The sequence below is a fragment of the Cavia porcellus genome, unplaced genomic scaffold (genome assembly GCF_034190915.1).
Source record: "Cavia porcellus strain 051 isolate PalLab524CR breed Dunkin Hartley unplaced genomic scaffold, mCavPor4.1 scaffold_25, whole genome shotgun sequence".
NCBI lineage: Eukaryota > Metazoa > Chordata > Mammalia > Rodentia > Caviidae > Cavia > Cavia porcellus.
Genome location: NW_026947508.1, coordinates 49,565,212 through 49,590,531, shown reverse-complemented (window position 1 = coordinate 49,590,531; position 25,320 = coordinate 49,565,212). Strand labels below are relative to the sequence as shown.

Below are 25,320 nucleotides of genomic sequence, written 5' to 3'. Positions count from 1 at the left end.
TAGTCCTTCTAATCATTCACTCAATGTCCTGCACCCTGGGCAAGCACCCACCATGGTGCGGAGCGGGGAGGGTGGGCTGTGGAAGGGAACAGTCCTTGTCCATGCCCGTGGGAAGTTCAGAGCCTAGACATGCTGTGCATTTATACAGGCCTGCAAGCCTTGAGGCCTCAGGAGATGCAGGGAAGCATTTGAATGCTTTAGCTGGCAGGGCTGGCTACCCTTCTCCCTCCACCTCAGCCACCCTTCACCAGGTGAGTGGCCTCTCCACAGCCCACTGAAGAGAAGATGTGACCATCCCCGAGACCCAGGATCTAGTCCTTGGTTGTCCCTCTTCAGCAAGCCACTGCTCGGGCCAGGTGTGGCAGTCCCTGGAACTGTGGCTCTGTTACTGAAGAAGCCAGTGGCTAGAAGTCTTTAAGTACAGCTTCAAGCCCACAAGACATCCCTGCCCACTCGGAGGACAACCATCATCAAGGATGCTGCAGGAGCTCTTCAGAGGAGCCTGCAAAGTGGAACCCTCATGACCATGCAGCTAGCATGATGAAGATGACGAAGATGAACCATGCTACTTTTCTCCAGGGCTAGCAGCCACCCTCAGCCAGGAGCTCCCACTTAGCTGGAGAGAGAGAAGTGCATTCCAGACTCTCCTGTCACAGGTTTCTGGGATCTCGGAGTTGGAAAGAATTGAGTCAGTACCTGTCTCAGCCCCCCATCTAGGGACTCCTCTCTCCATTGAGTATTCTAAAAGGAGGACCAGAAGAGTCGCAGTTACTATAGATAGACAGCCCACTGCCTCATAAAGCAAGCAACTCCTTCTCCCACAGCCCTAAATTAGTTTTTAAATTTTTAAGTTTTTAAAACTTTTTCTGTTACTGGGGATTGAACTCATATCCTTGCACTAGCCAAGCAGGCGCTTATGTTAGCCCTAAATTTTTGTTATCAGTCTTTCACTTGAGTTGAAATATTTTCTGTCATTTCTGTCCCCAAGTTCACCCTCTGGGGCCACACAGAATGGATCCTAATCAGCAAGTGACTCTTAACGAGGTGCCTTCCTCTGGCCTCTGTCCTCTTGCTGTGACAGCACTTGTCACTTGTCACAGGGCTGGACCTGCTCCAAGCACACTGGCAGCAATGCCCGCCTCGCCCTCAGCAGACCCCATGTGAGCGCCTTGCTCGGGTGATGGTGACTGGATGCCAAATAAAGTGAAGTAGCTCCTTTTCTCAGGCTGTTAACTTTCTTCTTGTTCGAGGAATGGGAGAGTAATGACATTTAGGGCTTACAGGCTCAGCAGTAAGATGAGCAGATGGGCACAGATCCTCAATGTTGTGGGCACGGCTCAAGGGAGAAGCCACCCAGCTGCACGGACTGAGATCACCAGCATACAGGCCAATGGGGGTGGGATGCAGCGGCTCCCCCTGCTCCTCCAGGCTGTGCTCCGGCTGGACAGCTGGCCCTGGCCCCACCCCTACTGTCCCACCCGGCTCAAGCATCTGCTGCTCCCAGGTCTGCCTGGAACACAACTCCTCTGTGTGTTAGACAGGAGGAGATGAGGGATGTTCTCAGCGAGCAAGGGCCTAGCAGACCCCCAGGGAGCTGTGTAAAGCCCCAACTGGCCTCCTGGTGGCCACAGAAGGGCAATTTAACTGAGCAAGGAGGGACCCCACTGATAGGTCACAGGAAATCACTGTGTCATCATCACCATCAAAATGGTTTACCAAGAACAAGCCTTGGTTGGTTGCTTGGCTTGTGTTTCACAAGCCTTGTGCAGTCCATGCTCCAGAGCCCGTGTCATGCCAGCATCGCTCCCATTTCTCATAGAGGAGGAAACTGAGACTTGAAGAGGTTATGCAGCTTTCCTGAGGCCCTGTCATGCTGTCTGGAGAAGCAGGCAGGCCGAAGAGTGTTGATAAATGGCTTTAAACTACTTGGGCTTTGGAGTCTGTTCTCTGTCACATATGTTGCTCTATAAACCAAACACAGGATTCCTGGGTAGGTTCATGTTCATGTTTCTGAGCCAGTCAGGCCTGTGGCGGAGCTCCCTCTGCTTTGGCATGCAAACTGTTTCATCAGACTACAGCTCCTCTGCATGCTTTGTTACCCATGAAATAAAAGAATCAAAGCTCTTGTCTCACAGCCAGGCACCCCTCCATGTTGTGAAAACTCCTCCTCCTTGAGGAGACCACTAACTGCTCCTCCCCTGTGAGTAGAGGTGGAGGCTGTCCATCATAATACTGCCCCAAATGCAAACATATGACCCAAGCTCAGCCAATCACAGTCCTTCCCAAAGTTTTCCAACTGGGCACAAGAGAGGGAAAATGCTCCGTGCCACCCTGCTGGAAGAACTATTAATGACTTTCTCAGAATGGGGCTTAGCTTGAGTATTAAAAACCTGAAACAGACAGTGGGGCACAGTGGTGCACACCTGTAATCCCAGCATTTAGGAGGCTGAGGCAGGAGGATTCTCAAGAGTTCAAAGCCAGCAGGGGTTACAAAATGAGTTCAAGGCTCAGACTGGACTACATAGCAAGGCCTTGTCCCAAAAAACAAAACAAAACAAAACAAAACAACCCTGAAAAGTAAAACCTTCAACAAGACGGCAGTTTATCCTGCTAGGCCAGCTCAAGAATCACCTTATTATAGACAGCCAAATTAGATAGAAGTCCCTATACAACCAGAGAAGGACTGTGCCAGCAAGGAAGACAGCACAGAACAATAAAGACATCAGGACCACGGCTGAGGGTGAATCTGAAGAGAACCAGCCTCAAGGTGGAGAGACGAGCAAGGCTCCCTACGGGATAAACAGCAACTTGAGACTATACTGTACTCTGTGCCGCCTGATCTAGACAGGCATCAAACATCCAGGTGGGGGACTAGAGCACCTGGACCCACCATTCCCATGCCTCTGTTCTTTCCATGTGAGAAGTAACCGTAACTAAGGCTAATGATGCTCGCCAGATTCCCTTGCTACCTGCCTCTCTTCCCTATGGATCAGTATCAACTAAGCAGCTCTGCCTGTGACCCTGCAGGTTAACGGCAGCTTGACCATGTCGTACCCATGTGACTTTGCTGTATAAATCTCCCCCGATGAAGGGCCTCAGTGGCCTGCTATTCTGGATCCTCTCCTAGAAATCTAGGAGCTATCTGTCTTCTTATTTACAGTAAAATTATCCTAACTTCCTCCCTCGATGTTGTGAGACCCTGAAATCGGCACATGGGACATCTAACGGACTAGGAGTTACATTTTTCCTACGTCAGCCTCGGTGCCCCATCCATATCTACCCTCACTCGCCTGGCACGTTCCCAAGTCCACCCCTCCACGCTCTCACCACCCTCCTCAGAGGGTTCCACTCGGCCCACACACGTAGCACACTTAAGACTAGAGGAAGCCTTCAACCAATGGAGGCCTAAAACTGGATAACAAATGGGTCATTCTGAGGCCAGTGCAGAGGCCCCCAGGGAGAGTGAGGCCCAGGGGCCCACAGCAGTCACCAGCACATCATCACAAGCTATCCCCACCTCCTCTCCCTGGGTCACTTGCCCTCTCGCCTGCTAGTGCATCCTGGGATTGACTGCCAAGCAAATGCCTTGCCCTGGAACCCCTGACTCCATGGGAGCTGCACGGGAAAGCACCTCTACTCTGAGCAATAGTTCACTGCAGGTGTCAGCATGGTAGGAGCCTGCTATGGTGTGAAGGGGTGTCCCTGTGAAACTCACACACTGGGTCTTACAGCTCCAGGGGACCACACGAGGGGTGCTGAGAAGTGATTAAGTCATGAGTACCTGTTCTTGGGTGTTTTGTTGTTGTTGCTATTGTTGTTCTTTGAGAGAGACAGTCTTGCTATGTAGTACAGGCTGGCTTTGAACTCATGGAGATCCTCCTGGCTCAGTCTCCCAAATGCTGGGGTTACAGGCATGTGCCACCACACCCAGCCATTCTTGGGTGTTTTGTAACAGTAGCAAAAACAGACTAAGACAGTGCCCAGAATATCACATCATTCTGAATGGGTCTACAAGGGTGCCACTGGATGAGATTAATGTTCAAATCTCCAGGTTTTGAGGAAAGTAGATTTCCCTCCCTACTGTGGGTGGGCTTCATCCAGTCAGTTAAATTCTTTTTTTTTTTTTTTTTTTTTTTTTTTGTCTTTTTCGTTTTTATCGGTACCAGGGATCAAACTCACGACTGCCTGCTTGCAAGGCAGGCGCTTATGCCGCTGAGCTAAATCTCCAGCCCCCAGTCAGTTAAATTCTTGAACGGTACAAAGATTCCTTCTGCAGCAAGAAGAAATTAGGACTTGGACAGGGAATTGGCTCTTCTTTAGTCTGTAGGCTACAGGTTTCCATACCAAATAAGGCAAATAAATCAAATCTTTCTACACAGAGAGAAAGAGAAACAGAGACAGAGACAAGACAGAGAGAGACAAACATAGAGAGGAAGAGAGATCAACTGAGTTCTCTGAAAAATGCTAATACACTTTTGAAATTCCCTCATCCAAAGGGGGCAATTTTCCACCTCAATACACCCAGAGCCCTTTTGTTGGATATGCATTATACTTTATCACGTCATGTTTTTCAGAATGAAATAGGAAGGCAGGTGTATTTATCGGGTATAAGGTGGTACTGGACGCTGAATCGAGTGTCTTGTGCTTATCCATCCACTTCTTTGCCAGTTAATTCATTCAGCAGGTAACTACAGAGCATTTAGGATCTGGTCCAGGAACTTGAAAGCTATATATAGCACACAGGCAGAATTCCATCTGCCCTGGTTTTAAAATCAAGTGTTTATTTGAATACAATCATTTTTATTTGTTTGCATATATCTATGGCTTTCTTCCACGACAACACTGAGTAGTTTTGACAGGGATTATATGGCCTGAAAGCCTACGATACTTAACATTCAGCACATGAAAGAGAAAAGTTGGTGTCTTCTGGCTAGGCGCTGGGGCAGTTTAGTGAGGAAAAAAAAAAAAAAAGCCTGTCCTCTGGGTCCTACCGGTGGGGAAATAGGGGACAGACAGACAGACAGAAAGGAAACAAACCAAACACAAGAAAGAGACTTACTAAGTTAACAGCACAGGGAGGGCCACGGAGAGAACCAGGAATGCTGCCTGTTGGGTGGGTTACAGGGAAAACTGGCCTCAGGAAATCCTCAAGGCAAAGGCGACTTTGGTACAGACTCCAGGGGAGAAGGAGTGAGCCATGCGGATGGGGATGGGGGTTCCTGGGAGAGGGGCCGTAGAGGCCAGAGCCACACTGGAGGACTGTCCAGTCATGCAGACCGGCCTGAGCACTCTGTTCCAGACACTGTTCAGGAGCTTCACACCTAGAACCCTGCTCAATCACTGAGAAGCCATTGCCTTGTTGCACAGCGTTACATAGGAACGACCTTAACACGGCAGGTTTCTGTCACTAATATTCAGACAGCACCTTCAGTTTACAGAGTTCTGTAATATTGTTTGTTTGGACTTCATGATGTTTCAAGGTGGATACTGACACCAACATAGAGATGTAAAGATCAGAAAGAGCTGGTCACTCATGCCAGGTCACAAAGTGGGTGAATTCTGTAAGCTTCAGATCCAGACACCGTACTCTGCACAGGAGGGCTGGATTCCACCTGGTTTCGCATTTTGTTCACCACTCCTACTCACACATAACACAAAGCCTACACAAAGAGGCAAAGTGTCGTGAAACAGAACTGCGGCCCCCGCAGAGCCACTCTAAGTCCCCTCCCTGCCCCACGGCACGGCTGGGTCTCACGCCCAGCACCTGCACCCTCCAGGCAAACCTGTGCCTGCAGCACCTTACTCATCCCTCTGCACAGCCTCTCGCTGCTGGGAGAGGTCTTCCACACCTGTGTGTGGTTGCCCCATGCTAGGAGACGAATGGTGCCAGGCCAAGAGCTCTGGCTACAGAGGCTCTGGACAACTGGGTGACAAACCACCCATTCTCTAGTGATTGGCCTGCTAGCAACCAACCACAGACCAAGCCCTCTGTTCAGGGCCAACGATACAGAACACAGCAAAACCAATGCCTCTTCCAGGGAGATGCCAGTGCAACTAAGGGCAGGGTGTGTCCCCAGGGCTCTGTGGACTCCTTTTCATGCACTTTTCTGTTTTATTATGAGACAGGGTCTTGTTATGTCATTCAGACTGGCCTAGAACTCATGACGATCCTCCTGCCCAGCTTCCTTTTTCTTTTTGATAATAAATAAACGAATGAATGTTTTCTGTATGGACTTTTAAATTTTTTGTTTTGTTTTGTTGTTTTTTTGAGACAGGGTCTCACTATGCAATTAAGGATGGCCTTGAACTCACTATGTAGCCCAGACTGGCCTTTAAATTAAGGCAATCCTCTTGCCTCAGCCTCCTGAGTGCTGGGATTACAGGTGTAAACCACCATGCCTGATTTTTATTTTTTTAGAGGCACTGAACTCAAGGACCTCCTGCATGCTAGGCAAGCACTGTACCAGTGAGCTACCTCCACGAACACGCCCATCTGATTCAGGGCTCATGGGTATGAGCTTGGTGACTCAAGGCTTCCAATAAATTACTGATCAGTTGATTGACATGTCACACAGGAAGTCACTAACAATGACAGGGTCAAGTACTAGGTCTTCCCTACCTGGCAGTCTCCACCACCTGGACTTTCACAGCAAGGAACAAATCTGACAGTGACCTTCCTGACCTGGGTCTGTGACTCCAGCTTCCAGCCTCCTGGGAGTTCAGGGAAGATGCAGTGTTCTTGGCTGTCTCCCAGGGGGTGTCGGGTGAGCATTAATTAGTCACCACTGGTAAGTGCTCCGAAGATGTGAGGTAAGGTACACAGCAAGTTACTAGGCCTCATCACAGCACTATGCTCTAACAGCCTGGGAACAGTCAATTGAGAAGTAATTAACCCCTCAGGGTGTAGAGGACTGCTGCTTGCTGTTCAGGGATTGGAAGAGATGTAATGATGGTGGGGGGGGCATCCGACAGGGAGAAATAAAAAGCTACTTTGGATTCTCGGTTTCCAAACCAGTCTGAAGATGATTGGGCCCCAACCCCAAAGAGGAGGCTAGGGAATGCAGGCCCAGACAGGGTTCCCTGATGAAAGTCCCCCTCCCCCCCCGTCCCCCCATCTCCCACCCCCCCACCCCCCCCACCCCCGCAGTGCTAGGCCGTGAAAGTACAGTAGTCTCTCGTGAAAGTACAGTAGGTCTCTCGGGCAAGAACTCAGCTCTGCGCGGCCGCCTGGGCTATAGGCAGACGAGTGTGTGTGCCCAGGGCTCCGACTGAGCAGCACTGTCCTGACCTTAAGACCGTGACTTTAACATTCATCCTCCAACCCTCGTTTCCTCCTCAGCAGGTTGTCTGAGCCGCCAATCCAATCCAGTCACTCTGGAGGAGACCATAAAACACTCATGCCCAGATTATCCCAGATGGACAGTCACCTGGGTGGGGTGGAATTGTGTGCAAGGCTATTCCAGCACAACGGAACCCTAAGCCACTTCTGTCGGCTGTGGGCCAAGAGCTGTTACCAGTTGTGAGTGATCAGACGCTCAGATGCCAACCGAAGTGGAACCTCCCAATACCGCCAGCTGCTCTCCCTTCCTTCAGGTCTTTGTTAAAAAGGTTAAGTTCCCTCCCAGCCTAGAGGGCTCACGCCCTGATGATCACAAATTCAAGGCCACTCAGGGCAATTTAGTGAGCTTCTGTCTCAAAAATAAATAAAATAAATAAATACACAAATAAGTGGCCTGGAGATCTAGCTCAATAGTAGAATGATCCTAGTTTCAACACCACGTAACGAAAAATAAAAATAAAATAAAATGTCGGTGAGGCATCCTAATTCAAACTGCAGCCACACCACTGCCCCCACTCCATTCTCCTTCCTTCCCTCTAACTTTTAAAGATGAGATATTTATCTAAAATTTTAATTTTCATCATAGATTTTTTTGCTTTAATTTCGATTTTTAGAAAATTAATTGTATCAAAGTTCTGTTTGTCTTGATCACTAAGTTTTTTTCTGCCTCTTGCCTGGCCCACCTAAATTTCATCATACTGGTTTATATATAGACCCTTTCCTCCCTTAAGAATGTAAACTGCACTAAATACAGGGAAATTTGATTTTCATTCGCTTCACTATGCTCAGTGGCTGCAAAATGACTGGTACAAGGTAGCAGCTCAAGCAGTTTTGTGAAAAATTGAATTCCTATTTTTCTAAAGACCATCTTAGCCACTGTAATAAAAGTGCCATCCTCGAACTGTTTCACAATTTTAAAGTTATTTAAATAGAAAGCCTGGTAAATCATAGGGTAGACTAAAAGGACAATCCTGGGGGCGTTGTCATGGTTACACTGTCACCAGCCCCTCCCACAAGGAGTATGGGGAGGATCCTGATCGCAAGCAATAACACCAGACAAATCCTCGCAGGTCGAATTTTAACCACAGAGTTAAGCCTCCATATATCCTAGAGGGCACTTCCGGAGGGTGAACTACTCATTGCTGCCTTGGCCAATCTATGAACTAGGAAGGAGCGGGTTTCTCTCTCAACTTCCGGAAAGCCTAACCTAGGAATCTAGAGAGAGGTGCCAGAACGTCCCACCCCGTTTCGGTAAATGCAGCCTTCTATTGGCTAGTTGAGTGGGAGGCGGGGCTAAGGGTTAGCGGGCGCAGGCGCGCTAGCCCGGCACGACAGACACGGGGGGCCCTTGCTGGGGCTGTAGCTGGTGAGCGTGGGTGGCGATAGGCTTTGAGGGATTCGTGGGAAGAAGGAACGAAGTGAGGATCTGATGCTATTGGTCGCATGTGCGTCCATACTTAGAGTTGGGTCGGGGTTGTAATCACATTAAGACTGATAGACTTCCTCTCCTTGCTCGCGGCCTCCTCCGCGGTAGCCGTGAGAGCCGCGGGGTTCCTCGGGATGGGCAAACGGGATGGGGGTGGGGTCACTGGAGTAGTCAGCTGGGGTGGAGGCCGAGCAAGTCTGGAGCGTGGTGTGGGGGGAGCGTGGTGTGGGGCTACCGTGCTGCTGTGCAGCGCGTTGGGATGGAGGCTTCGTAGGGTTTGGAAGTGGATTCCTTGCTATCCGGCAGTTACCCTACTCACGTTTCAGTCACTTGATCCAGTGACTTCACATCTCAGAACCTCTCGTTCCTGTAAGTTGCACCCAAGCAGCCCTATAGACGATTGTGTACAACTGTTTACAACCCTCCTGACTGGACTGAGGACTATGGGGAGTCTAGAACCTTAGAAAAGACCTGAGCTGGAGGAGCTGCTTGCCCCACGCAGAGCAGGTACTGGGAAACTTTAATGAATAACTCAGGATTGACGGCAGTCTGAAGCACTGGCCCACATTAGTAATTATATTTGAGGTATTTTCTCTACAACCTTGAAAAATAATATAATGGACTTGTCACTTAACGAACTCAATTTGTTCTCAAGGGCTGGTTGTAACGCAGATTGGTTGTTAAGTCAAGACTTTTTCTCATAAGAAATAATGGGAATATCCGTAATGTGTTCTGAATATTCCAAAGCATCCCTTACGCTTTTCGTAATGAAAAAGGTTGTATATGTGCACAGTTTCAGAAACACCAATAATTTTCCTAGTGTATTTACCAAAATATTTCAAAATGTGCCTCCTTTACCAGAAACAACAATTTCATACTTTTCTCACCGCGTAAGTTGACATCTCCTGCTCGCAGGAAGGGACGATAAAATGGAAGGTGGTTATTGTTTGGAAAGAGTCCTCGTCTAGAAGATCAGGAATCTGGCTCTCTGGTGTCCTTTCTTTCCTTGGGAGAGTATGAAGCCCTGGCTTACTGTGTCTCAACTTTTTCAGAACTAAAAAGTGGTCTAAGGTTGTCTGTTTCTGTCTTTTCTTTAACTCTGTTCTGTAATATGACATGAAATGTTATTAAGCAAGTGAATGCAACACTTAGCTTTTTGTCTGTCTGGCTTGGTCTTCTCTACAAATGTAGCTCTTGTCCATTTTTTAGGATTTCCTTTATTTCAGAAGATTTTTCTGCATTGACTGTTGATGGTACTTGTCCTCTTCGGAAAGCTCCTCAGCTGCCATTCTCTGATCCTCAGCCAGAAGTTACTGAAGTTCCTTTGTAGACATTTCCTCTGAGTGTTCCTCCACCAGTTCTTGAATATCACTGTTGTCTACCTACAGTCCTGTGGACTCTGTAGTGACAGTGTCATCAACCACAAGGTCAAATGAAGTCTCACATACTTCATTTCTAATGTGTAGAATACCTCTACACAGTATTCAAAGTCTCTCTCCTTTATCACTTTGGGCCACACTTTCATTCAGACAGATCTCAGCATCCTTAAAGAAATCGGCCCATGATTTCTCAGTTAACCTCCATAGGAAAGGGTGTTGTAATATTCCTTCCAGAACTCTTTAAGGCTTAAATCTGTATCTGAGAGTGTTTGGAAACGTTTCAGGAACAGTTCCTTGGGGAATAGCTTCCTAAAGTTAGCTATACCCGTAGGTCCATAGGCTGCAGTAGAGGAGTTATATTAAGTGAGAGGAAATCGACTGAGAGCCATGGGAATTCTTTAGTTAGTTATTGCAAATCTCATGGATTAGCAGGAGCATTGTCCATGATGAGCGCCTTGGCCCTCTAGGTATTTCTTAATAGTAAGATACAAAGTCTCCCTGATCTTCTCACGGAAAAGTATTCTTGTTACTCGGCTTTTGCCTTTTTGGATCTCCACATGACCCCTAACTTGTTCTTCATCACTTTGTGTTTTCTGGGGTTCTCAGAGTGATAAACCAAGAGAGGTTTTATCACCACTCACATTGGCATACGGCCATAAAATTAGCCCACCCTTCATAGGGGTGTGGCCTTGGATTTTCTTCGCTTTCTGAGTAATGTATGTTCTCCTGGCCATTTTCCAGAAAAGGCCAGTTTCATCAGAGTAAAAACTTGATGAGAACACAAGCCATTTCTCTGTGTCATCATTTCAAAATGTTGTATGTCATTTTTAGCACCGGCTGCTTCAGGGTGCCTAGTTACACTGCGAACCCCAGTTCTCACTAAAAATTGTGAAACCACCTCTTACTGGCATGAAATATTTCATCTATATCACTCACTGACGCATCTTACGAGGGCTGCATTGCTCCATCTGCCTTTTGTTTAGCTGTCCTTCCTACCTTGTCTCACACCGCTGATTGTGACTTACTAATCAGAGTAACACCTTTGGCAACACTAGCTTCCTTATACAAGCCTGAAAAGAGAAATCTGTCAGATTGTCAAGATGGTGGATTTTGATGTGCTAATATGTATCAGTCACATGAACAACACTTTCATATTTCTCCAGTTTCCTTCTTTTTAGTTGTGATTGTTTTCCCTCCCTCCCTTCCTTCCTTTCTTCCTTCCTTCCTTAACTTCTTTTCTAGCTTTTTTGGGGCCATTTACTTTGAGTATTTGACAGGTTTAGAGATTGGTCCGAACTCACATGGGAAAAACTTTACTTTGGGGCCATTTTGATACCAGTAATCGTAGCAATTATGTAAAGCACTGACCAAGATCACATCCACAAGTACACACATCTGGGCTCAGACTGATGCTTACACATGCTTTTCTGGCATCGTGAGTCTTTGTTTAAAACCACACAAGCAACCGGCATTTGGGTCGTAACTCAAGTTTCTGGTCATAAAAAACCAAAACCTAAAATTCTGGTTGTAACCCAAGTTGTCTGTGTGTGAGTACCAGTCTTAAAGAGAGTCCACCGTACTAATTACTGGGTGTGGTGGCAAATGCCTGTAATCAGAGCAATGAAGAGACTGAGATAGGAGAATCACTGAGTTTAGGCCAGCCTGAATTACATAGTGAGACCCTGTCTCAAAAGACCAAAAATAGTAATAATTATTCTGTTTAAGCAGAGGAGTTTGAACTGAGCGTGTGTGTATTTGGGGGTGGGATGGGGTAGGGAGCTTAAAATTATTACCCAAATATCATTGTGCCCCTTTCCTCTTTAATAATATTTTTGACCAAGAAATAGGAATAACCTAAATAGTAGGTATTGTGCTAGAAAATCCTGAAATCTTAACAGTATAGGAAGCTTGATGAGCTCATAGTTCAGAGCATGAAACAGCATATAATCCCAGTGCCTGACAGTAGTGTCTCAGTTTGGGAATTGAGGATCACAAGTTCAAGGCCAGCCTGGACTACACAGAGAGAGCTTGTCTGAAAAAAGCAGTTTTTTGGCAATGATCCCAGGGTCTGCTCTAAGGGGGTATGCAGAGGGAGCACAGAGAAGGAGGTAATGTCTTGTTTGGAAGGAGGTAGAGAAGTTTCTAGGAATAAGTGGACCTTGGAGGATGATGAGTCAGAGTCACTGGGTATTGTGGAGGTTCTGGGAATGATGAGCAGTTGGGAAAATTCTAGGAAAACGGTAGAATAAAAAGCTAAAGACATCTTGGTCATAAAATATAAAGAGCTTTTGTGCCATTTGGAGCAAACTATAACCGGGAGCTGTTAATGGATCGTAAACAGTGATTGATCAGCTTTAGCTGTTGCAGATGACTAGATGGACAGGGAGAGTCATTTAGTTACTTCATTGATAGAACATTTATTTTGTGTCTGCCATGGCCAGGCCTGGACATTGCCTGGCAGAGGTCACACTCTGAAAGCCTAGGACCACAGCGAGGTCCCTGCACTGGTTCTTTGAGCAGCGCAGTGGTGGCTCTGGGAACTGGTTAGAGTACCTGCCGCCAGCCTACTGCAGCCCTGCTGAGGCAGTACCGGGGGCAGGCCCAGCAGTAGTGTTTAACAAGCCCTCAGCAATTCCAGTGGTTGGTGTCAGGATTGCTGGGCAGCTAAGGAAGAAGGAATGTTGCTGGCTTAACCTAAGGATGCCGCAGCAAGGTCACAGAGAAGCCATGGAGTTGAGAGAAATCCTGGGGTCCCACCCATATGCCTTAGGAGGGAAGGCTTTCTGGTTTGGGCCACTGGTAAGAGATGGAGCCACTGTGATTCCACATGTGCCTTTCTTTCTGCTCTGCCCTTTTCCACGAACCGCACTCTGTCACATACCTCCCAGCCTTTTCTCATTCGCATAGCACACAGTGGCAGGGGGAAAGGGGCTGCTTGAGGTGGAAAGGGAGCAGCTGGTGGGACTGAAGCTGTTGGTGTTTCAAGCTTCTAAGCTGAGCCGCAGTCGCAACCCCAGCACTCTGCTGGGGAGTTTGGCTTCTTGGACGGTGCTGAGAAATGGAGGTACTCACTAACTTTGGTAATATAAGGCAGCCCTAGAAGAATTTATACCCTTGACTCATTCATTCCTTTCTTGAAATATCTCCCAAATATATAACAAAAGAGAAGAAAGCCATTGTATCTTATGTGTAATAGAGGAAGCCACCCACTCTGGGTGGTAGGTGAATCATTTTTGTGTGTGGAAGTTCGCACTGGCATTGGAAGCTTGTGAATGTAAAACCACAAAGAGACATTCATTGGACAGCATCTAGTGAGTGTCAGCTGAGGATGCCATGGTGAGCAGCAGGGGGGGCCCTGCCCTGGTGAGCCTCTAGAGGGCATCAAGCAGCCAGGTGACCTGCTGCTTCAGTCAGTGACTGGTGTTTGACAGAGGCCAGTGGACTGTGCAAGGGCCAGGCATCTGATGTCTAGGGAGTGAGACCATGGCAGTCATGAGATCTAAAGGGTAAGTAGCCAGGGGATAGGCGCGGTTTAAGAGTGAGCATGGTGCAGCTTGGGGGGGGGGGCAGCAGGGAGCTGAGCCAAGGGGCCCAGCTTATGAAAAGGGTGGAAATTCCATGTATCTCCAGCTCAGAAGCTTCTGCCTCACTCAGAGGGCAGCAGGAAGTTATTTCCAGCAAGGAAGGCTATTTCGTGCTGTGTTGGATGCCTCTCTGTGGCTGTGGTGTGGAGGATGGATTGAAATGAGCAGGAATGCAGCCCTTAGGCCCATGCATGGGGTGGCTGCTATAGCAGCCTAAATAGGAGTTGACAGTGCCCTGGACCAAGCTACGGGCCCCAAGTGAGGGGGCAGGAATGACAGGGCCCAGAGGGCTGATGAATTTTTTTTAAAAAAATGGAAGGGAAGTAGTGCTTTGATCTGCTAGGATACTAGAAATAGAAGCATTCCCATGGCTGTTTGAAAATTTGCTGGAGGCCAGACCAAGTGGCTGCTGTGGTGTCAGGACCCAGTGAACGCTCATTTCCATGCCTTGTTTCTTTCCAGGTGCTGTGATCCACCTCTGGCTGCCATGAAAGGGTTGCTGGTGAGATGCAGAGCATGGCCCAGGCTGGCCACCCGCACCCCCCAGCTCTGCAGGCCCTTTCTCTATAGATGTCAGCACTGTGCCCCAGGGAGAGGGCAGCGCCTGGTACTGTCCGGCATGTTCCAGCCACAGAACCTGCGGGAAGACCAGGTGCTGTCCCTGGAGGACAGGCCCAGTAATCTGACCTGTAAGAGCCAGCGGCTGATGCTGCAGGGCGGCCTGATCCTCCCAGCAAGCCCCGGCTGTTACCACCTCCTCCCCTACACTGTCCGTGCCATGGAGAAGCTGGTGCGGGTGATAGACCAGGAGATGCAGGCCATTGGGGGCCAGAAAATCGACATGCCCAGCCTCTGCCCAGCGGAGCTCTGGCGAGCCACTAGCCGCTGGCAATTGATGGCCAAGGAGCTGCTGAGGCTTAGGGACAGGCATGGCAAGGAATATTGCTTAGGACCAACTCACGAGGAAGCCGTTACAGCCCTGGTTGCCTCCCAGAAGAACCTGTCTTATAAGCAGCTTCCATTCCTGCTGTACCAGGTGACAAGGAAGTTTCGGGATGAGCCCAGGCCCCGCTTTGGTCTTCTCCGGGGCCGAGAGTTTTACATGAAGGATATGTACACTTTTGACTCCTCCCCAGAGGCTGCTCGGCAGACCTACAGCCTGGTGTGCGATGCTTACTGCAGCCTGTTTAACAGGTTGGGGCTGCGATTCATCAAGGCTCAGGCAGATGTGGGCAGTATCGGGGGCACCATGTCTCACGAGTTCCAGCTGCCAGTGGATATTGGAGAGGATCAGCTTGTCATCTGTCCCAGCTGCAGTTTCTCAGCCAACAAGGAGACTCTAGACTCATTACAAACAAACTGCCCTGCCTGCCAGGGCCCTCTGACCGAAACCAAGGGCATCGAGGTGGGGCACACCTTCTACCTGGGTACCAAGTACTCTTCCATTTTCAGTGCCCAGTTTGCCAATGCCCATGGTGAACTGTCCCTGGCTGAAATGGGGTGCTATGGCCTGGGTGTGACACGGATCTTGGCTGCTGCCCTTGAAGTTTTGTCCACAGAAGACTGCATCCGCTGGCCCAGCCTACTTGCCCCTTACCAAGTCTGCCTCATCCCTCCTAAGAAGGGCAGCAAGGAGGCAGCGGCCACAGAGCTCGTAGAGCAGCTGCACGATCACATCATTGAAAGGGCCCCTCAGCTCCGAGGGGAGGTTGTGCTAGATGACCGGACCCATCTGACCATTGGAAGCAGACTGAAAGACGCCCACAAACTGGGCTACCCCTTTGTGATCATTGCTGGCAAGAGGGCCCTGGAGGTCCCTGCACATTTTGAGGTTTGGTGCCAGAACACCGGTGAAGTAGTCTTCCTCACACAGGAAGGAATCGCCGAGCTCCTGGCCCAAGTGCAGGTTGTCTGAGTGCCCCGTGCCATCACCGTGACACTGCACTTCCTACCGCTTCCCTGGGCATTAGTCCAGAAACAGGGCAGCTTGTGAGGGTTACACCACTGCAGGGAAACCAGTCTTTATCTACCCATTTACTCAGATTATTTGTACGGAAAGTTGTTAACCCAGTCACTTTCTCTTAAGCTGGCTGTGCACCGTATGCCAGTCCTTTGGGGAAGCTTCTTGCAGAAGTCTGAGAGGCAAGAAAGGCCAAGTTCTAGTCCTGGCACTTAGGCAAGTCCCTTCCCTTCTCTGCCAAGTTCCTCATCTATAGGACAAGAGTGGCTGAAGGGCAGGGTTCCCCTCATCACACTCCATCCTGCCAGTCTACCATGGGTCTCTGGCTGCGCTCGGTCCAGGAGAGCAGGGCTGCCAGGTCTCCCCCACTGTGAAGCTGAGAATCAGGAGATCTGCTACCTGCTACTGGCTTAACCTCCCCATCTGTAACAGGAGACAATGTAACTAGATTCATAAAGTCCTTGCAGCTCCCTGCAAATGGCCTGTGAAAGGGTTTTGGCCCAGACAGGACACTGTAGCCAGAAAAGCCTCAACCGGAAGCAGGAAGCCCTAGCTTCCTGCCCCTGGAAATTTACATATGGCTCCAAACCTAGGACCAACGGGCTACCTGTGCATCCCTAATGCCCTCCTTAGGTTCCACCCCAAATGGAGGCTATTTACATACCCCCACGCCACGTGTCCGCCTGAGAGATCACCGGCCTGGGGGGTGGAGATACCATGCCCCAGGGGGTCGGGGTGTCTCTCCCCACATTCCCAGAATAAAGGTTATTTATATTTCATACTTATCTTTTCAGCTGCCGCTCACAGTTCTATCAGCCTGCTAGCCCAAAAAGGGCCTCTGAAGTCCTGGCCCTACTTAGGTGGCTGAAGCAGTGAGATCACGTTCTGTTGATTGAAGTCAAACTTGGAATGAGCCTTTCGGGTTAACTTGAAATGTTGGCTATTTTAACAGCACCCAATAGCTTACTACATATTATTTTTCTGCTGGTTCCACACTCAAAGGGGGGGGGCAGTTACAATGTGTTTCATTTCTTAGGTATTGGACAGCAGGTTTCAACTCCACAGTAACCCTGTCCTGGGGGCAGTGGTGGGTCCCAGAGCCACAAAGAGAGTGACTGTCGAGAACTGTCTGTGTCTGAACTCTGTGAGAAGCTAGCAGCAGGCCTGAGCTGCCCCCTCAGTGCTGCCTGCCTTGGTTCTGCGCCTGCTAGGTTAGGAATATACTCAGAATATACTCTGGGCCCCACATGCCCAGACTAACGAGCTAAAGCCAGCTTGCCTGGCGGCTTCTGGAAGAAACTCTTCCCTGCACCTTGGGCAACCTGTGTCACATAGCTTCTGTTCTGCAGCTATTGAGTCTAGAGTCGTGTCCTCCGTGAATGTGAGGCCAGGGGCCCCTGCACATTCCTAGGGCACGAGGCCTGTCTCCACAACTGCCTCACTTGTGATAGAGCTACCTGACAGCTGTTCCGCCCCTGCTGATCCTGCTAGAGTAACCCTACCCCCAAGCATACCCATCAGGTTTCTTTCCACTAAGCCCGCAGGGCTCCCCGGCCGCCCTTTGAAACTATAGATCCTGTTGAGTCCAGATTCTCAGGCCAGGAGAGGGTTCTGAGAGCCTGCTTAAAAGGGCTGGACTAAGAGCTGGGGATTTAGCTCAGCGGCATAAATTCCTGCCTTGCAAGCAGGCAGTCGTGAGTTCATTCCCCGGTACCAGTAAAAATGAAAAAGACCAAAAAAAAAAAAAAAAAAAAGGGCTGGACTGTGAGGGAGAACGGTTTGACCTTACTGCTTGATGGAGTCACCTGGGTTCATAGAGATTTTGGTCCCCTGAAATATGGCCTGGCCATGGGGAGGGGTCACTTCAGCATTCACTTCATTGAGCAGCTTTTGGATGCTTTCAGTGGGAATTAAGACTTGTGCCAGCTCTCTGCTCTCAACATTTTGGTTGTTGGGCCTTGCCAGTGCCGCTGTAAGGTTTCTAGCCCTTGACACCATGCTGGGCAGGTACTGCTATTTTGTAGATGAGGGTAATGGTTGATACATTGTGTCAACCTGAGTTTAGACACAAGCAACTCAATGGAGAGCCAAGGTACTTTGTAAACATCCTCATCCTGTGCAAGGGAAGGTTATAGAGATGGTGTGATTGCTACACCTGCCCTAGGAGGTGGTAGCCTCCATACACTATAAGGAAGGAAAACAGGCTTGCGCTCCGTTTTTTTCTTTCTGTTTTTGCTGTCTTCCTCTGCCTTAAAGAGCTGATTATGGACTCAAACCTCCACAAACTGAGCTAAATAAACCTTAATTTTGGATATTGGATAGTTTGTCTCAGCAGTGAGAGAAAAGTAACTAAGATAATGAAACCTGAGTCTCCATTAAGCAACTCACTAAAGGATTCACTGCAGATAAAGAACCACCAGGATCTGGGCATGGGCTAAACCTGCCCTTCCCACTACACTCCTTGGCCTCTGCCTAGGCCAAGAGACTTCAATAAGCAGAACTGAATTTAGGTTTATCTAATCCATCAGCCTCAAGTGTATAAGAAACTGGAGTTCATGCAAAGGCTTCTTTAACCTTTTTTGGCCTTAAACATGTGCTCCATAAACTTGCTTATTCATGGAAGGTTAGCCTAATGGCACTTTTAAAAAGCCAGATGCCAGGTACAGAAAGCCGGTTCATTTTAAACTCCATAAATGTGCACATCCTGGGCTATCCTGAGGATGATGTAGTCCTGGAACTTGAGAACAGAGAACTTGGAACCAGCTTCTCCAGCCCTGGATCACAGATGGAAGTAGCCTGGGGCAGGCAGGCACTGCCACTCATTCACCATCTGACCAGGTGGGCGCTATGGCCTTTTGCTCAGTCCTGCCACAGGAAGAAAACATGGGCTGACTCAGCCTTTGAACTGCCAGCGCCTCAGAAGCTGCTGAAATTTGGATCTGTCCCTCTGAGTTTTGTAACAGGAGGACAGTGATTCATCCAAGTCAAGCTGAATGAAACTGAGGCACCCTAATCATGAAGTCCGAGTTTCTTCAAGGAGCCCAGAGCAGTGTGATTTGGGGGGAAGCCAGAGCCTTGAAGAGACATAACCCCAGACTTACCACTTAGCGGGGACGTGACCTGAGACAGATTGCCTGCCCTTTGCTCATCTCAGCCTTCCCCGTAAACTCTGCGTTAATGGTGTCTGCCTTGTAGGGTGGTCTGGACAGAGCTCACGTGTATGAAATGTGTGACCTTTTGCCTGCACTTCTCCAGGAGCTTGGGCACTGTGATTAACTTTGTTATCTCAAAACCTGGATCCTGCTTGATAGGATGTTTTATAGCCTGCAGATGTAACACCTGCAGAATGGATTCATCTCCTCAGAGGAAAGAGAATTCAATGTGCCTTTCCTTTCTCATTTCTGAGCTTGGTTTTACCTCCTGCCATAAATTGAGGAACTGGGATGCTGGCAAAATAATAGGTACAGGCCAGAGTTTCACTGCCCATTCCCAGGGGAGTTCTAGGCAACTGGCTGGGAAATAGCAGAATTAATATTTGGGGATAAAGGCTTGTGCATAACAAACTCATCATGTAAACCAAGCTCAGAATGTAAATCCAGGGCTCCATTAATATTCTAGTGTAAGAAACACATGCTGGGCTATGAGTAAAGGAACTTTGCAGAAATCTGTTGAAATGATTGTTTCTTTAACTGCTTGAGTGCCAAGACTTCAGAGTTCCCAAGATCCATTTCTGTATTGAGATGCCTTGAATTGTTAGGCATCCAAGAGTATCAAAGGCTTTATTTTTGGTTCTTGGGATCAAACTCACAATCTTGCACTTGACAGGGAGGCGCTTAGACCACCCGAGCTAAATCCTCAGCCCATCAAAGGCTTTGTTACAGAGTTAGCTAAAGGATGAAGAAATAATTTTCTGTTATTGCAAAGTTCAGTAATATTTGAAAACGAATTCAGGTACTTCCCTTAGTGTAAAACAGTGAGGTGTATCATCGTGTAAGACCTCATTCTGGAGGCAGGAATCAGACTGCTCAGGCCACTCAATGGATGTCACCATGCAAGCCACTTCCTCCCTCTGTGCTTCAACTCCCTGTTCTGTGGCACCAGGCACACAGCACACAGCTGGTGGTCGGCAAGTGGCAGCTGCCCTTTATTAACTGGGATTTGCATGTAGTAGGTGGGCGGTGCACTCTGATCCTGACGCATCCACTCCTGTCCAGCCAGCCACTCTCCAAGCGTTAATGAATTCCCATGGTTGAGTTTAATTGCCCTTGGCTAATTAGAACTGTACAGTGCTAGGAGGGGAGCAGGAGGCACACACTGGGTAACAGTAACTGAGAACCACCAGTCTGCAATGGCAGGGGCTCCCCCAGAAAGCCCATGGGCTAGAGGAATCCTACTGATAGCGTGTCACGTGTTACTGGGATTTGGCTATTGGATCTAGCAGGGATTTTTGCCTATGTGGATTCTTCTAGACAGGCTGGGGACATTAAGTGACACAGTGAATCCCAAGACTTTTAAGTCTGAAGTGAGCAAGGCATAGCAGCTGAGCACACTGCAAACTCCCAGAAGGCAGTGTCCTGTCAGTTCCCAGTTTCTCCTGAAGGGCTGAGTCCTCAATTCATAGCCTGCTCTACTTCTTACTATTAGCTGACTTGGATGCTTACCCTCTCATTAGCACTTTTCCTGTCAGTAAAAGGCAGGTCACACAACTGCCTGCCTCCTACAGCTGTGCAGTGTTGGAGACCACTACAAAGCTGCTCTGAGCAGGATTTAAATTTTACTAATTGGCTTTCTCTATGTTTATCTGTGAGTCTGGCCTAGGCCTAGGCCCCTTGCCTGGCGACGGGAGCTGATTCATAGTAAGTGAATCTCTATGAATCACTGGTCCTGGGTGAGGCCTATAGTGGCCTGTGAGGCCAGAGATACCTCAAAGGGCAATACAAAGCCAAGCTGTGGACACTCTGGCTCCAACCCCAATTAACAAGGCAGAGACTGCAGCTGCAAAGATTACTCCTACAGTCTCACTTCTACCATGTCTTCATGATAAGACAGTGCTACTGAATTGACTTGATTCATGATGGAGACGTCCTTGAAGTGACTCCCAAGGTCCTGCTCATTGCCTGCACTTTCCTCAGTCTCTCCGCCCTTTGTCCTTGGTTCTAATATAAGTGGACTGATCCAGAGAATCCTGTCTTTACCCTCGAAGTCTCGAGCTTAATTAAAGAGTTTTGACCCTCCTGGAGCCCTAAAAATCATACAATTTGTCTCTTTTTATTTAACTTCCGCCATACACTCATTTGGGAGATCAGGGATCTAGGACAGAACCTGACAGTGGAGGGGAGAAGTGAGCCTGTCCACATAAAACACACGGACTGCAGCCGGCCTCGCAAGCTGCTCAGGGGCAGCTACTGTGAGTGCCGAGCCAGGTCATCCAGTGCTGCCCCTGCACTGTGCCTTTCCAAGGTTGCCACCTTCAAGGGTCTCACATCACACCCCACCCCCACTTCTCCCATTTTATGGTCCAAGTCGGACAGCCTCTATATAGTCTGGTGGTGGCAAACCTATGGCACACATGTTATTGTGTTTTCCTTTTATGACAAAGGATGTGAAGTTTTTTTTCCTTAAAACCCGTGTTCAGGTTTAATTGCAGTGTTGGCTTTATGATAAATAAGTGGGTTCTGGGTTGCAGTTTGGATACTCGTCTCTCAAAGGCTCGCCATCACTGGTAGTCTATTTAGAATTAATCACTCATTTCTTTAGGCCATCATTCAGGAATCGAAACAAGCCAGTAGTGAAAAATGCCCACCACATCATTGTATTATATTTGAATCTTCTGTTTTAGGCTTCATATGCTGTAAGAACATACTATATTTTGCTGTTAGGGTCACTTCCAGCCATGTGACAGTGTGACACTGTCTGGCAACATATTATAGCAAGACCAGAGACAAATCTGCACTTGTGCTGAGCACGGGCAGTGCACACAACTCAGGATCCTTGACTCACATTTACAAGAAGTGGGTGAAGCCAAGCTTGGTGCCACACTCTTGTAATCCCGGCAACTGAGAGGCTGAGGCAGGATGATGGCTGCGAGTCTAAGGCCAGCCTGTGCTACAAGGTGAGTTCAAGGCTAGTGTGAACCACACAGCAAGATTCTTGTCTCAAAAAGACAAAAAACAAAACAAAACAAAACCACAGCTCCAGTGCAGTGTGGCAAGAGTGAGGACACATGGGTAAGAAGCCAAGGAAGGCTTCCTGGTGAAGGCAACAGGACCAACCCGAGCATTAGTAGTGGGACAAAAGATCGGGGTGGGTAAGGGAGAGCAAGGGGGAGAAAGACAGCCCAGGCAGAGGAAATGGAATGCACAGGCCCGGCGGCAGGCATGCATGGCAAGTGAATAACACATCACAGGTGAAGCACCTGCCGGGAGGCAAGCTCCAGGTATGTGCTGGATGAGTTCTTTAACCCTCACAGCTCCTGCAGGGGCGGACACTACTGTTGTGCTTAGGTTGAAGATAAGGACAAGGCAAAGGGAGCTAAGCAAAAGGCCTACGGCCTGAAGCTAGTGTGCTCTGGGGCGGGAACTTGAATGCAAGCAGCGCAGCTCCTGGGCAAAGACTCAGCTGCTGCACCCCCCAGCCCATGGTTAAATCGTGTCCAGGATGCTAGGCTCCTGAAGCTGCGGAGGTGGCCAGGGTGCCCATAAATGCTGAGGCCAGGGCAGCCACTGAGGTCTCAGGAGGGATAAGGACAGACTTGCTTTTGGTCATGTCCTCTTCATGCAGACGACAGCACGAGGCTGCCGGAATAGGGGCGGGATAAATGCTGTGGAGAAGCCAGCTAAGCAGGCAGGATGAAGGCTGGGCTTGGGGTGGGGGTGGGGGTGGATGGCCTATCCTGGCTTTGACACTCACTAGTGCTCTGACTGTGCCTCAGTCTCTGAATTTAGAAAATGGACAAAGCCCTCAGAGTGGCTGTCAGGGTTAAGTACAAGAATCCAGTACTACAGGTTCGCAAATTGCCACCTCACTGCTGATTTCAGCTTCAGTGCTGCAATAACTCCCAAATCTCAGTGCTCAATGTAACAAGCATGTCCCATTCCTGTAACAATGCATGGCTGCAGGCAGCAGCTTTGGCTCTGTGTGTTCCAGGCTGGCACCCAGGCCACCTCCACCTGAGAGACCAGACCTCAGCAGAGGAGACACACCACTCTCCACGCTTCTGGACAGCGTTGCTGTCTGCCTGCACGGGCAGCAGGAAGGATGTGCTCCCTGGGAAATGGGGTGGATATAGAAGGAAGGTATACAGCTATAGGTAAGAATATCCAAGATCTTCTCAGAAATGAAGCAAAAATACCTCCTATGACAGTGACCCAAAAGCAAAATTATTTTCCAGTTTATGTTTTGTTTGGTTTGGTTTTCAGTTTTTTGAGACAGAGTGTTGCTATGTACTCCACACAGCCTTGACTCAGTGATTATCCTGCCTCACCCTCCCAATGCTGGGCTTAAAGGTATGCACCTCCATGCCCAACAAGATTTTCCACTTTCAAATGCCTACAGTCCTAGCCAGGTGCAGAGGTATGCACTTATAGTCCCAGGAGGCTGAAGAACAATCACTTGAGCCCAGGAGTTTGAGATCAACCTAGGCAGCACTGTGAGGCCCTGTCTCACAGAGGCACAAAACCCTCACATGTGAAAACTGGAAGTCACTGTCTGTCACAGTTCTCACACTGTTGAGATGAAGGAATAGACAGCTTATGAGGAGCACACAGAGACAGGCCAGGGCTTCCCCAGCCCCAGTCACCCCACAGCACACAGCTTCCCCCTTAAGAGCCAGATCAGCTGAGCCTCCAGGCTTTACAATTCCTCAGAGTTGGTTACGATGCACTGAAGGGGAATCTTCTTGAAGGCTTCTTGTGGCACCTGTCACAATGTCCAGAGTGGTCTCCACAAGTCAGCAAGTCATTGGTTGCTGTGGTAAATGTAGCAGGTAGTCCCTTCAGAGACAGACTGCCAGGACATCACAGCCTGGCACATAGCCATGCCCCCACTGAGGACAGTGATGCCCAGAGAGGCTATAGATCAGGGAATCCAACAGCACCTTTCTCTGCTCTAGGCTATGAGACAATATCCCCAGAGTGCCAGAACCACAGTGCTGGATTCTAGAGTGTCCCCAGTTTTTCAAGAGGTGAGGAAAGTGAGGCAGGCCCATGGCTCGCACAGCCTGCCTCTATCACTTTACCCAGTGCACCTTTCTCCCTTGGAGATAATTGCTGCAAAAAGGAGAGTCCCCCACACAGACCAGAAATGCTGGAGTCAGGGCTTTTACAAAGTACCTGCAGTGGACACAAAAACGAAGAGATGGTGTTAACTGAATTATAACCTTAATCATCCATGGACTCTCCCCAAAACGTTCAAGGTGAAACTCTGGAGGTGAGTGAACGTTAAAATGCAACTCTAGCACATTTGCTGGCAAATCAGCGTGACAGTCTCCCCCTTCCAACCTAGCCAGGACCTTTGGGCCTATTCTCTAGCATCATCTACATCTACAGCTCACAGGACATGAAACTACAAAACATGCTTCCATTTGAGTTCAGAGTGGTCAGGGTGAGCCAGGCCCTGTGCTGAAATCAGAGATTAAAAGGCAAACACACAGAAATCACGTTGTTGCTCTCAAGCTCAGTGCAAGGATCCAGCAGAGACAGGCACAACTGTAGAAGCGTCTGTGCAGTGTGGCCTTAGCCCAGCGAGCCACAGTTTCCTCTCAAGGAGGAACACGAAGGACTTCCTAAAAGATGCCACATCTGAACTTGGTTTTACTTTGGAGAAGGGGGACAGCAAAAGCCAGGACGTTCAGGTAACCAGAGCACTTGCCACTGCTAGGGGAAAAAAAGCAAAGGCAGTGAAGGAGGTTGGAGATGAGCCTTAGTCTCCCAGGTCTAGACGGCCTGCTCCTGGACAGAAGGGCCTGTAGCGTGGCTCAAGGTGAAGCTATCCAAAACCAGTCATGGATCATCTCTTGCGGTAGTAATTTAGAAAGCAATCACTTCTAACAGCATTTACATTTTCTGAGGGTACAAAATTAGTTTTTCTCCGAAGAGCAGTGTGTTTTCTTTTCCTTTTTTTCCCTCAGTACTAGAAATCGCACTTAGGACCTTGCATTTGAAAGGCAGGCACTGTGCTACTGAGCTATATTTCCAGCTTCCATGTGTCTTTTATATAGAGTTCTCCTTCATTTTTTGGAAACAGGGTAGGGGTGGATCTCAGGTTTTTAAAGAATTCTGGGTAATTTTCTGATGGCAGAGAAAATGAATTTGTCCATAAACTAGGAAAAGGTAGATTTGGGACCATGGAAAAATACCACTAACAGATGCACTCATCAGTTGTGAAAAATCTTCCCCACCTGCCTCTCAAGCCAAAGCAGAAGCATCCAAGACCAGTGGGACACCAAGCCTGGCAGCACCTCACCAACTCCACCTGGTCCACCTCCAATCCATCCCTCCTACTTCCAGCTCACCATCAAGCAGGACCCTTCAGATAATAATAAATGCTCTCTGTGACTTAATATACCACCCCCAGGATAACATGTATGCTCCTCAGCAGGACACTCAAGATACGCCTTATGCCCATCCTAACAG

At 48.7% G+C, this 25,320-nt stretch overlaps 2 protein-coding genes across 10 annotated transcripts in view; one reads left to right on the top strand and one right to left on the bottom strand.

Annotated features, from left to right (window-relative positions):
- The first annotated feature begins 8,627 nt into the window (after positions 1-8,627).
- On the top strand, positions 8,628-16,467 carry Pars2 (prolyl-tRNA synthetase 2, mitochondrial). 6 transcript variants are annotated; one of them, XM_013146248.3, is made up of 3 exons: positions 8,689-8,705; positions 9,092-9,272; positions 14,191-16,467. In XM_013146248.3, the coding sequence occupies exon 3, from the start codon at positions 14,216-14,218 to the stop codon at positions 15,641-15,643; it is 1,428 nt and encodes a 475-aa protein (XP_013001702.1). In that variant the 5' UTR covers positions 8,689-8,705; positions 9,092-9,272; positions 14,191-14,215; the 3' UTR covers positions 15,644-16,467. The 6 variants fall into 6 exon arrangements, with proteins under 6 accessions (XP_005001132.1, XP_013001702.1, XP_063092622.1 ...); XM_005001075.4 differs by lacking the exon at positions 9,092-9,272 and having other exon boundaries at positions 8,628-8,705; XM_063236552.1 differs by lacking the exon at positions 9,092-9,272 and having other exon boundaries at positions 8,699-8,784.
- A 3,341-nt stretch (positions 16,468-19,808) lies between these two features.
- Positions 19,809-25,320, bottom strand: part of Ttc4 (tetratricopeptide repeat domain 4) — a 30,676-nt gene continuing 25,164 nt past the window's right edge. For 3 of the 4 annotated variants that reach the window (XM_003464070.5, XM_013146249.3, XM_063236556.1), the window contains exon 10: positions 20,938-24,018. In XM_003464070.5, coding sequence (XP_003464118.1) covers positions 23,916-24,018 — 103 coding nt within the window. In that variant the 3' untranslated portion in view covers positions 20,938-23,915. Of the gene's footprint in view, positions 24,019-25,320 lie in introns of all 4 variants that reach the window. The other variant, XM_063236555.1, reaches the window with a different exon arrangement.

What these genes read in the sequence shown, in the direction of transcription:
- Pars2 (XM_005001074.4), top strand. Translation starts at nt 13,628, where the DNA reads ATGGCAGTCATGAGATCTAAAGG. An exon ending in GCAGTCATGAGATCTAAAGG is followed by an intron (nt 13,651 to 14,190) that starts GTAAGTAGCCAG and finishes GTTTCTTTCCAG; the next exon opens with GTGCTGTGATCCACCTCTGG.